This window comes from Phodopus roborovskii, unplaced genomic scaffold, assembly GCF_943737965.1.
Source record: "Phodopus roborovskii unplaced genomic scaffold, PHOROB, whole genome shotgun sequence".
Lineage (NCBI taxonomy): Eukaryota > Metazoa > Chordata > Mammalia > Rodentia > Cricetidae > Phodopus > Phodopus roborovskii.
The window spans coordinates 49,783,562-49,795,643 of NW_026126433.1; the positions used below are offsets into that span (position 1 = coordinate 49,783,562).

The following is a 12,082-nucleotide window of genomic DNA, read 5'->3' on the forward strand; positions in this document are numbered from 1 at the left end:
CGGGGAGCCGAGCACACGTTACTTCGGGCAGAGCCCCCTCCGTGCAAAGCGACCAGGAACCCAGGTCTGGTCCGCCGCGCCACCCGCCCGGGCCTCCCTCCCGCTCCCCTCATAAACAAACAGCCTGCAGTTCCCGCAGCCGCAGCGCGGGCCGCGCGCCGGGAGCGAGCGCAGGCGAGGGGGGTGGCGCGGGCGGGCGGGCGGGCGCATCGGGGCTGGCGCCGGCCCCCCCCCCCCGGCCCCACCGGGCCTGTCGGCGCGGCCTCCCCTGCCCTCCTGCAAGCCCGGCCCGGGGTGGAGGCGCAGCCCCGGAGGGCCCCGGAGGGCAGGATCGGGCGGAGCCGGGCGGCCAGGCGGGAGCAGGCGCCACGGGCCGCGAGCTCCTCATTCGAACCTCCCTCGCAGACAGTCTCCGCCCCACAATGCACCGGGGCGGGCAGCCTTTGAAAAAGCGGCGCGGCTCGTTCAAGATGGCGGAGCTCGACCAGTTGCCTGACGAGAGTAAGTAGCGTCTCGGAGCAGCCCTCCTTCCCGCCGGCTGCCTGTCTCGAGGTCGCACCGGCCGAGTCCGGTTGCCGGGCAGGTGGGATGGCTGCCAGCCCACCGCGGTCCCCGGTCTTCCTGCTCAGGCGCTGCCGCCGCGTCGCCGCCTTTGTTATGGTGTCTGTGTGTCTGTTTCTGGGCTTGTGTGAGCGCCAGCGCCGGAAACCGAAAGCCCGGGAGTCCAGCCTGCCCTGACGGAGTCGGCGGCTGCTCTCCCGGAGCGACTGCGGTCCCCGGCTGAGGTGGGCGAAGAGCGGCCCCCACTTGCGGGCGCCGTCCTCCCTGCCCGCCCGGTTATGTAACTCGCCGGTCGGGGGCCGGGAGGGCTCGGGCTGGCCACCTCGGACACAGCCCCTCCTCATGCCCGGGCCTCTGATCCGATCCTGTGACAGCTCCTGCTCCTGCAGGCACTTGTGGTCGCCCCCACCCCCCCTCCACCCCCGTGTCCCTCCTGGAAGTGTTTCCTTCCGTGTCACACTGGGTTGGCCCCTTCCCTTGGGACTACAGGTGGCCGTGGACCTTTCCGGAGATGATCCAGCTTGGCTACAGTGTTGAGGTAGCTCCATTCCCAGACTTCCTTCTTAGTGGAGTGTTTTAGGAAGAAGGGGTGTCTGCACACAAGGGTGTGAGCACCGCGGCGTACATGGATGTCACTCAGCCCGACACCCACTGCTGTGCATTGCCCTACTTAACCTTCTTTACTCACTCAGCCTCTAATAAAACAGGATGTTCACCTGTATGCAGTCAGGAAAAGCACCGATTCTGCAACCTAGGGTCAAGGCAACAATTTTGTAATTCTCATATTGCACAAACTATTAAAAAAGACATAGTTTAATTGCAAAATGGTCTTGAATCAGCACGCACTATGTGGTGTGTTATTTGTAGCACTTGGTCAGAGTATACTTCAGATTCTTGGGCGGGCATGGTGGCGCACACCTTTAATCCCAGCACTCTGGAGGCAGAGGCAGGTGGATTACAGAGCAAGTTCCAGGACTGCCAGGGATATACAAACAAACAAACCTGAGCAGTCTGTATTTGGAACGACTGTATTATTATTACTATTACTATTATTGTTTTTATAACGTAGGAGTATTTTGTTTTTAAACATTTGGAGTCCCCAACAGGAAGTCAGGACAGAGAAACCCTGTCTCAAAAAGATCCATCTCTGTTCACTGTCTCTGTGCACAAGGCGGACACACCTATAAAGGAGAGATTCGCGGTAGTCCTAATCCTGTTTTCTTTGAGGTCACATATTTCTTCATATATTGTTGTTAAAAGTTGAGGTTGCCAAGCTGATGAAGACTTGTATTCAAAGTGTTTGTGTGTTGGCCTTGCTTTAGACCAGAGCTGAGTGTCAAGAGAAATTTCTCAGTGATGGAATGTTCACGTTTCTGGTGTCCAGAAGGGTATCCACTGGGCACATGTGGATGTGGAGCACTCTGCATATGGCTAGAATGGCTGAGGTGCTGGTTTTTTGTATTTTTACTTAATCTTGGCTTATGTAACTGGTGGTTACTATATGGATAGAGCATATCTATATACCATCTATGAGTTTTATTGTTATTGTTTGGAGAATTTGGTTGGTTGTTACTTAGGATGCTTGCAAATAAAGATAAGCCTACTAAGCAGAATGTCACCTGCCATCTGAAGAAATTTTTCTAATCTGGGCACAGTGACATCTGTGTTAATCTCATACATGTGTCCTGAGACAAAAGAATAGCTCCAAGGTTGAGACCAGCCTGGGCTGTAATGTAAGACTTTTCATCCTCTGTGATGAGTATGTTCCCATGCCACGGTGTACCTTCTCAGGAGCTGTCTCACTTGCAGTCACACGTTTGTAGATGTGATTTGGTCAGCAGCCCCCCCCCCCCCAGAGCAGAGCCACTTTAATTTTTTGTCTCATGCCTGTTGTTGGGGTTAGTTCTCATAGCTTGATTTTTTTTTTTTTTTTTTTTTTTTTTGGCTTTTCCAGACATGGCTTCTCTGTATTGGCTTTGGAGCTCACTCTGTAGACCAAGCTGGCCTTGAACTCACAGAGATCCACCTGCCTCTGCCTCCCTAGTTCTGGGACTAAAGGTGAGTGCCACCAACACCTGGCTCTCATAGAAAAGCCAGGAGATTAGTAAAGTACACCTCTAGGTGTGTCTGTCAGCATACCTTCAGGAATAGTTTTATTACTGTTGTTCTTTATACAAACTTGAGGTTTATACTGAGGTCAGATATCAGCTACACTGTTAAATTAACTATGTATAACCTAATTGTTTATATTACCATGTAATGTCTCTGCTACTTTGGTTGGGGGAGAGGTGTGTGACAACTTTGTCAAAAGCAAGAATTGCATATTTGATTTGTTACACAATAACACAGACTTAAAAGACTTGACTAAAATGGAACTGAATGCAAAATATTATTAATTAGAGCATGTTGTTGGAAAGTGATATGAAAAACAGTTTGTGTTTTTAAACCCAGTTTAGTTAAGAGAGCTTTGTAGTGTATTAGTTAATAACCACTGTACCATCAATAATAAAAGCTATCATTTCCTGAGTACTTACTGGGACCAGGTGAAAAAAGAAAAGCTGGATATCTCTCCCCCCCCCTCTCTCTATATATATACATACATACATACACACACACACATATTTACTTGTGTATCTTTTGTTGTTTTTGCTTTCTGTTCATTTAATCTTTACTTCAGTTGATGTAAGTACATGATTTTTACATGTGGGGAAATCTTTGCTTGAAGCTTCTATTCTGAACTCTTGCTGTTTCACATCTCTTAGATATTGCAGAGGGATCACCAAACTTAAGAGATTCAGAATTTATCTTAAAATCCTACCCTAGCACATGTGTACCTCTAGTAGCTCCTGCCCTGATGATGATGAATGGCTACATTGTATATTCCTGTGACTGAGCAGAAACCTAGTTGTCTTTGGTGCTTTCTTCTCACTTTCTTATTTAAACATTCACTCAGTCTTGGAGCGATTACCTTCTGTATGTCTCAATTTTTACTTTTTACCACCACCTTGCCCAGGCTGTCATCATTTTAGTAACCTACTCCTTCCCCACATATGTATGGCAGAGGGATCCTTTCAGAGCAGAAATGTCTTCCTCCTATTATTTTGCATTTTAATCCTGAGGCAAGGTCTCCATATATATTATCTCTGGCTGGCCTGACTCAAATTGTAGACCATGCTGATCTTGAACTTGCAGTAGTTTTCCTACTTCTGCTTCCTGGTTGTTACAATTGCAGGTGTGTGCTATCATTCCCAGCCATCCTCTTGTTTAAAACCTTTTAGTGGCTAGCTCTAAGACCCCGTGATCATTTTGTACTTCTTGTTTCATTTCTAAGGTTTTTTTGTTTTATTTTGCTTGTTGTTGTTCTTTTTTGGTTTTTCAAAACAGGGTTTCTCTGTATTGTCTTGGCGCCTGTCCTGGCACTCACTCTATAGACCAGGCTGGCCTCGAACTCATAGACATCTGCCTGCCTCTGCCTCCTGAGTGCTGGTATCAAAGGTGTGCACCACCAGTGCCTGGCCCATCTCTGAGTTGACTGGGCTGTTTTCATTCCCTGTGCTGCCATGCTTCCTTTCCTTTGGGCCTTTGCATTTGCTGTTCTCTAGGCTGCTCTCCCCTTCTTTAGAGTACTATGTTGAGATTTTTAAAGTTATTTTTATTTATGTTTGTATGTGTATCTGCATATGGGTATGTGCATGTGTATTGGATGCTTGTAAAAGAAGCCAGAGGCATTGGATGCTCCTGGAGGTGGAGTTATAAGCATTTGTGGGCCACCCGGCATGGTTGCTAGGAACCCAACTCCAGTCCTCTGGAAGAGCAGAAAGTGGCTCTTAACTGCTGAGCCACCATCTCTCCAGTCCTCAGTTCAATTTTGTGGCTGTTGTTTGTCCTCTGGGACAGGTATGTCTTCTTGAAGTGTTTCCGTACCACAGTGTGACTTTTCAGGGGCTGTTTCACTTGTAGTCATACATTTGTTTGTGTGATTTTTGGTCAGCAGCCCAACAGAGCAGAGCTACTTACTGCTGTTTCTCATGCCTGCTGTGGTGGTTAATTCTGATAGCTTGATTGGATTGAGAAATGCCTAGATCACTGAAGTACCTGTACTGTGAGCGCTCCTTCGAAACCGTTAGATCATGAATCTCTGACCTTATAAATGGATTCATCCCTGGTGGATTCATATGATGGCGTTATTGGAGGTGGGGAAAGGTAGGAGGTGGGACCCAGTTGGAGAAAGTAGGTCAGGAGGGTCTGCCCATGGTAGTTATGTGTTACCCTAGCATCTTCCTGTCTTCCTTTCTCTCTTCTTCCTGGCCATCACATCGGCTGTCTGCTTTTCCATACTCTATACCATGATGATGTGAACAAACCCTCTGGAACCTTGAACAAAATAAATCGTCCCAACTTTGTTATTTAGTCAGATAGTCCTGTCACAGTAATTGAGAATAACTGGGAATACACCTGCATCCCCACCTCTAAGAACAATCCCTGCTTTCATCTTTCTGTTCAAGCCCCTGCTCCCAGTGCAGTTTTCTCCATCAGATACTCAATCTAAACTAATTTCTCAGGACTTTTTTTCCTTCTGCTTGGCCTCCCATGTTGTGACCTGCTTTTGAGGGTGGGCGGGGGTTCTTTTTGTTTTTATGACTAGTTCTTTTCAGATGTTACCTCCTTGGTGGAAGCTTTCCCTAACTCCTGTTTATGTTCTTTATACTAACTGTCATGAAGTTTAATTGCTGTTTTATGTAGTTATTTGTTGTATGTCTCTTTCCACTAGAATACAAACTCAGAATGGAGGCTTTGGTGGTGGCCTCAACTCTCAAACTGCTTATGCCAAGCATTCGGTAAATACTGGTTGAATATTGAATAAATGGAACTGGTTAGAACAGGATTCTAACATAACCAGATATTTTTAAACTGATGGGTAATTTGGTCAGTGATGTAATGTGAGCCCATCTGAAAATTGGCCATGTGTTGTATACATTGTTCTAAACACTCATGCTTATATTTACGTGTTTGTTCTGTTTTACACATGAAGAAGCAACAGCACAGTGAGTTGAGATAATTCATGGAAAATAATGTAGCAAGGAAGTGACAGAGCCAAGATCTACACAGTAGGCAGCCTCAGTGTTCTAGAACTTAGGCTTTCTTCTTAAGAGATATGTTTACTTATTTTCTGGACAGGGTTCCTCTGGGCAGCCCTAGCTGTCCTGAAACTCAATCCGTAGACCAGGCTGGCTTTGAATTCACAGACAGCCACCTGCCTCTGCCTCCCAAGTGCTGGGATTGAAGTGTGTGGTGGTGGTGGGGGGGTGGTATATGCATTTCAGTGTAGGTGCTCACAGAGTCGGGAGGTTTCAGACCCCTGTAGAGCTGGAGTCACAGATGATTAAGAGCTGTCCAACACAGGTGTGGGAACTGAACTAGGTTCCTCTGCAGGAGCAAAGCAGACTCTTGGCTGCACAGCCATCTCTCCTGTTGTTGCTATACTGCCTCAGTACAAGGTAAAAGTCAGAATCCTCAAGCTATGATTCCCTTTTTTGTGGGATAGAAAGGGATACCCTTGTGACTTGTACCTTTTTCTCAGAACCTTTTTCCAGGACCCTTTCAAAGAAGCTAATTCATAAAAATAGTTTGTGCACCCACACTCCTCTCTGTCATCTGCTTCACTTTTTCCATAGCTCATCACCACCCGGCTTGTGCTTGTTTGTTTGTCCCCCCTAAGTGAAGCAGGAGCTCCAGCAGGAAGGGACTTTGACTTATTATTCCCTTCCTGAGTTGTCTCTAGTGCCCCAGCAGGAGCTACCACTCAGACAGCATGTAGTATATACCCGTGTTTTCCTGCAGTGAACTGTATTCTCCTTGGTGTCTTGGTGACTATCTGTTCTGTCTACCTTACTGTTTCTTGATTGTATTTTATTTGAAGCTTCCTAGTAGAATTTTTATTTGTTTATTTTGTGTTACTAGGGATTGAACATAATAGGCAAATACTCAATCCAGCTGTATCCCCAGCCCTTTTAAGAAAATTTTATGGCTTTCTCCCCCTGCTCCCTTATCCATGATTAATGGCCTTTGAACATTAAACTTCAAAAAACTCTTTTCCCTATCGAATCTCCTATTTCTACCACTCATAGATCCTGCCTACACTGTTAACAGATCCTGAGTTTCTCACAGTGGGTTACCTGCCACAAGTCCCCTAAGGAGCTTTATTAATAATAGATTCTTCGTGTAGAGGGTGCTCCCTGGTTATTCTATTATGATTTTATATAGTGATTCCCTCTACATTTATGCTAGTCCTGTTTGGGTGTGCTGAACTCCATTTTCCTGTGTAGATCTTTAAGTATTGTACATACCTGCATTCTAGACTTTCAAGGGCTTATTTTTGGCTATGGATCATTTTTAATCTCTGTTTTCTCTATTCTACTACCTCTTCTGATTTTTGTTCTAGTAATGTGATTGTTCTTTCTCTTTTCCTCCGGTGCTAGAGCACTTTTGAATGAGGATGCAAAACTACTTCTGTCCTTACTCATTTTTCTCTCAGAATGATTTCCAAACTGCTGTCATAATTTCCACAGGCAGGCCAAGTCTCTGTAGTTCTTACCTTGAGTGCTAGGCTACTTATTCCTTTCCTTTCCCAGACAGGGTCAGGCTGTCCATCTGGGAACCACCATGGAGCCCAGGTTTGCCTTGAACCCATGACTGTCTCTCCCTGCCTTTTATGTGCTAGGACTTTAGACATAAGCCACCATGCACAGCTCTGCATTTACTTTGCATATTCAACCATCATGTCGAGTTCAAAATGGCTCAAACCAAATGGAACACTTTTATACCTAAACCAAGTTCTTTCCCTCTAACTTCAGTTATTAAATATATATTGATTTGGGTGGGTTTTTTGTTTTGTTTTGGTTTTTGGTTTTTGGTTGTTGTATATTTGAGACAAGGTCTCACTATATATCCTTGGTTGGCCTGGAACTCACTTATATAGACCAGGGTGGCCTGGAACTCATAGAGATCCACCTTTAAAGGTATACACCACCATGCCCACCTGATTTGTTTTATTTCTAATTTCAGGCTCTTCAGCAAAAGCCCTTGTCAGTTTAAAAGGTAAGAATCATGCTTTTCTAGATATATATAACAATTGGAATATATTTTTTCTTTTCCTTCTGTTATATGTGACTCATTGCATTGTCTCAAGTATTGACTTTTTGCTGATAATTTTAAAATTTATTTTACTTTTAGAGAATTGATCTGTATTTGTTAGTAATTAAGAAAAAAATTCCTAAAATTAGTGCTTAAAGACTATCTTCTTTTTTGAGATGACTTGGCACTCACTATGTAGACTAGGCTAGCCTAGAACTCACAGAGACTCACCTACCTCTGCCTCCTTTTTGAAGTCACCATTCCTTGCTTAAGGAATGTCTTAATTAGAGCTGGGGTGGAGCTCAGCTGTAGAGTGCTTGCCTGAGCTCTCTCTCAGTTAGGTGTCACTGCTGTTAAACATTCAAGAAACTTGGCTGAGCTTACATGGATGTTGATAAGAATATTGCATGTTCTCTGAACTAAAAGAATGAGATTTTTCTACAAAAGGAGGAGGTAGTGGTGGCAGCCTGGATAAAGGACCTCCTGACTCAGCCTCCATCTGACTTACTTTTTTGTGGTTTTGTTTTTATTTATTTTTGTTGCTTTCTTTTTTTGAGACATAGTCTCACTATATATAGGCCTGACTGACTTGGAGCTCAGTGTTTAGACCAGACTGGCTTCAAACTTGGATAATTTTCATGCCTCAACCTCTCAAATACTAGGATTACAAGAACGCACCACAATAGTTATTTTAATATCTTTTGAAAGAGGATCTCATAGCATAGGTTGGCCTCAAAATCCTTATGTAGCAGAGGCTTGTTTTGAACTACTAATCCTCCTGCCTCAAGCTTCCTAGTATTAGGGTTACAGAATACCACCACACCTGCTCCAATTAATATATTTCTTAGGGAAAAAAATTAGAGAATGTTGGTAAGCAGCCATAGAAAAATAAGAAACATATATATATATATATATATATATATATATATATATGTATATCAATCTGTTTTATTGTATTTATATTAAACATATGTCTGCTTTTAAACATAATTCTTTACAAAAATTAAAATCATTCTCCTTTATTTTATATATCTAATCATTTAATTGGTAGAACCTTTTCTGTTTTTTACACAACACTAAAGACATTTCTTTGAATTAAGAATGGCTGAGTATCGTGGTTTGTGCCTGTAATTCCCACTGTTTTGGAGGCTAAGGCTGGAGGATTGCTGTGACTTTGAGGTCAAGCTGGGACATAGGAATGTGCTACAACACCATACCATAATGTATTAATTTCCCTATGTCGAATTTCACATATTGAAGCAAAAATCATTTAGACAAATCCTCTAGGAAGCTAGGTGTGTAGCCCATGCTGCATTCTCAGTACTTGGGAAACATAGAGCAAAAGGATCACTCCAGTTTCACAGACAGCCTTGGCTCCTCAGTGAATTCCAGGCCACCCTGGGAAGCATAGTGAGAGTATGTCTCAAAACAAAAACAGAATTTGAAGGAGTTCATTCTTTATTTCCCATTGTCCTACTTTTGGTTAGATTTTTATTTAAAAACAAAACAAAACAACCAAATTGTTCTTAACAGAGTAAAAGAATTATTAAAAACCTAATGCCAAAACAAAAACCTGTAATGCTTTACTAGGCAGTGGTGGTGCACACCTTTAATCCCAGCACTCGGGAGGCAGAGGTAGATGGATCTCTTTGAGTTCGAGGCCAGCCTGGTCTACTGAGCGAGTTTCAGGATAGCCTCCACAGCTGCAAAGAAACCCTGCCTTGAATCCCCCCCACCAAAAAAATAAAGAAATGTAATACTTTAAAGATGCATTGTTTTCTCATATTGTTAAAAGAATGGACAGAAAACACAGGTAAGGTTTTTTTATATTGGTTTTTTAGTTTTAAAAAAAAATGTAATTGTGTGAGGCTGGAGAGATGGCTCAGTGGTCAGGAGCACTGGCTGCTCTTCCAGAGGACGCAGCTCAGTTCCCAGCACCTACATGACAGCTGGGCAGTCAACTGTAGTTCTAGGTCCAAAGGATCTAATGGCCTTCTTTGGCCTCTGCAGGTGCCAGACATTTATGTCGTGCACAGAAATACAGATAGGCAAAACACCAAATAATCCGATTTTTAAAAATCGTATTGTGTGAGTGTGGATGTGTGCTACAGAGTGTTTAATGGTGATCAGGAGACAACTTTCAGGAGTCAGTTGTCTCTTTCCACTGTGGGTTTTAGGGATCAAACTCAGACTGGGGTCATCAGCTATCTCTCTGCAAGTGCCTTTCCCCTAAGCCATCTCTCTGGCCTGAGATATTTCTTTTGTTTCTAGTAAACTAAATTATTGCAATCACATTGTAATCTTTTCACATTAGTATACACTTCATATATTTATCTTTATTTTATGTGCATTGGTGTTTTGCTTACATGTAGGTCTGTGTGAGGGTACCAGATCTCCTAGAACCAGAGTTTATATAGTTGTGAGCTGCCATGTGGGTGCTGGGAATTGAACCTGGGTCCTCTGGAAGAACAGCCAGTCCTCTTAACCTCTGAGACATCTCTCCAGTACCGCCCCCCCCACATATATTTACTATTACTACTACTAAAGGGTAGTGTTCATGCTCTAATATCCCTTGAGCTAACTTTACATTTTATCAGTATCAATTATTCGTTACAGAGGGAAGTTTATCTAACACATGGAATGAAAAATACAGTTCTTTACAGAAAACTCCTGTTTGGAAAGGCAGGAATGCAGGCCCTGCTGTAGAAATGGTAAGCAGGGCTTCCCTGGAAGCCGCAGGGTTTCTTGCTCATTTGTGTGGTTGTTTGTATAAGTTCACGTAGCACAAAATAGTTTTACAAGGTCCCCCTGCCAGCTGTAGGTATTTTCATTTTCACATGTCATTGAGCAGTATTTGATTTTGACCTCTAACTCACGGAGATCTGCCTACCTCTGTCCCTGGCTCCTGAGTGCTGGGATAGTACTATTTATTTTTGGTACTTACAGGTTTTTAGTTCTAAAAATAGCTAACATTTTTCTGATATGTATTATGAATTTTTATTTACAGTTAGAAACTTGATAAACTTTTGACATTAGATCTAGTATAATACTAAAGCCAGGTAGGCATACTCTTCGCAAGTGATATAGTGTCCTTGTCTAACCCAACCCTCTGCAGCTCATAGCATGTAATAGCCTCTTAATATTAACCAACTTAATTTGAGCTGGAATTTCAAAACATATTTTCCAAACTTCTCCATGCAAGGTTGCCAGTGTGCCACAGAGGTGTTGGTTCTAGTTTTAGGTTTATCATCATTGCAGAAATACATATTTAAATGATTTGCTAATTTAAGATGTTTATTTTGGCTTTGTGTGCCTTGTGCTACTCATTTATAGTCCTATACTGCTGATAATCTAGAGTTAGCTGTGCTTTCCAGATCTAATTTTCACTTGGAACAAAAACAAGACACATTCATTAAAGTAAAATTCTATCATAGCCTTTCAGAAATTCAAAAAGAAGTCGACTTTTTTCTGATGAAGATGACAGACAAATAAATACAAAGTCACCGAAAAGAAACCAGAGAGTTGCAATGATTCCACAGGTATATATGTATTGAAGTTTTTTTCATGTGAAGGATGTGAATAATTCTGCAATGTGATAGAGTTCATATTTATTCTGTTACATTTTGAACAGCATTCTTTACGTCAGTATTGCTGCTCAGCAATCCTTTTTACTAACCTGGAAAATTCAGTATTTATTAAGTTACTTAGGTAGGAAGCCAGTTGTGATTCTCATGAAGGTAGTGGACACTAAGTAAAATAAACTTGGTAATATGGATTCAATTTTGAGTTTTACACCAAAATAAGTGAGAAGGAAATGCTTAACTTTATCATGAGCAGTATGATGAAAACTTTCCAGAAGAGGATACAGTACCGTATAAAATGGGATTTCCTTTTTGTATTGTTTGTTTATTATTTTGGGGGAGGGGTACTATGGATCAAATCTAGGGTGTCTCATATGCTGGACAAGTACTCTTCCATTGAGTTATTTTTGTTTTATTTATCCTATTTTATTTTTGACACTTTAAAAAAGTTTTGGCTGGTGAGATGCTCAGAGGAATGACTGTTGTCACAAAGCCAGATAAACTGAGTTCTGCCACTGGAACCCACATGGTGGAAAAAACTACCTGCAGGTTGTCCTCTGAGCACCACACACACACACACACACACACACACACAAAGCATGTAATGAAGCATGTAATGAAGGAATGAAACTTAGCTAAGAAAATATGGTCTTTAACAATAATGTGGGTTTTCTCAGACCAGCTTTATGACTTCTGATAGAACTTCTGTTATCCTTTTATTATTTTCCCTAATGTGTTATAAGACAAGATTTTCAATACAGTGCTTAGAACTCAGCATTTAGCCTAGGCTGTCCTCAGACATAATC

General features: G+C 42.7%; 1 protein-coding gene across 3 annotated transcripts in view; it reads left to right on the forward strand.

Moving 5' to 3' along the window:
* Positions 1-333: 333 nt before the first annotated feature.
* Lin9 (lin-9 DREAM MuvB core complex component) overlaps positions 334-12,082 on the forward strand; it is a 215,063-nt gene continuing 203,314 nt past the window's right edge. For 2 of the 3 annotated variants that reach the window (XR_007834641.1, XM_051186431.1), the window contains exons 1-4: positions 334-501; positions 7,627-7,659; positions 10,312-10,406; positions 11,130-11,234. Coding sequence is in view for 2 of the 3 variants with exons in the window: in XM_051186431.1 (XP_051042388.1) it covers positions 423-501; positions 7,627-7,659; positions 10,312-10,406; positions 11,130-11,234 (312 nt within the window). In the remaining variant the exon portion in view is untranslated. The remainder of the gene's footprint in view (positions 502-7,626; positions 7,660-10,311; positions 10,407-11,129; positions 11,235-12,082) is intronic. The other variant, XM_051186432.1, reaches the window with a different exon arrangement.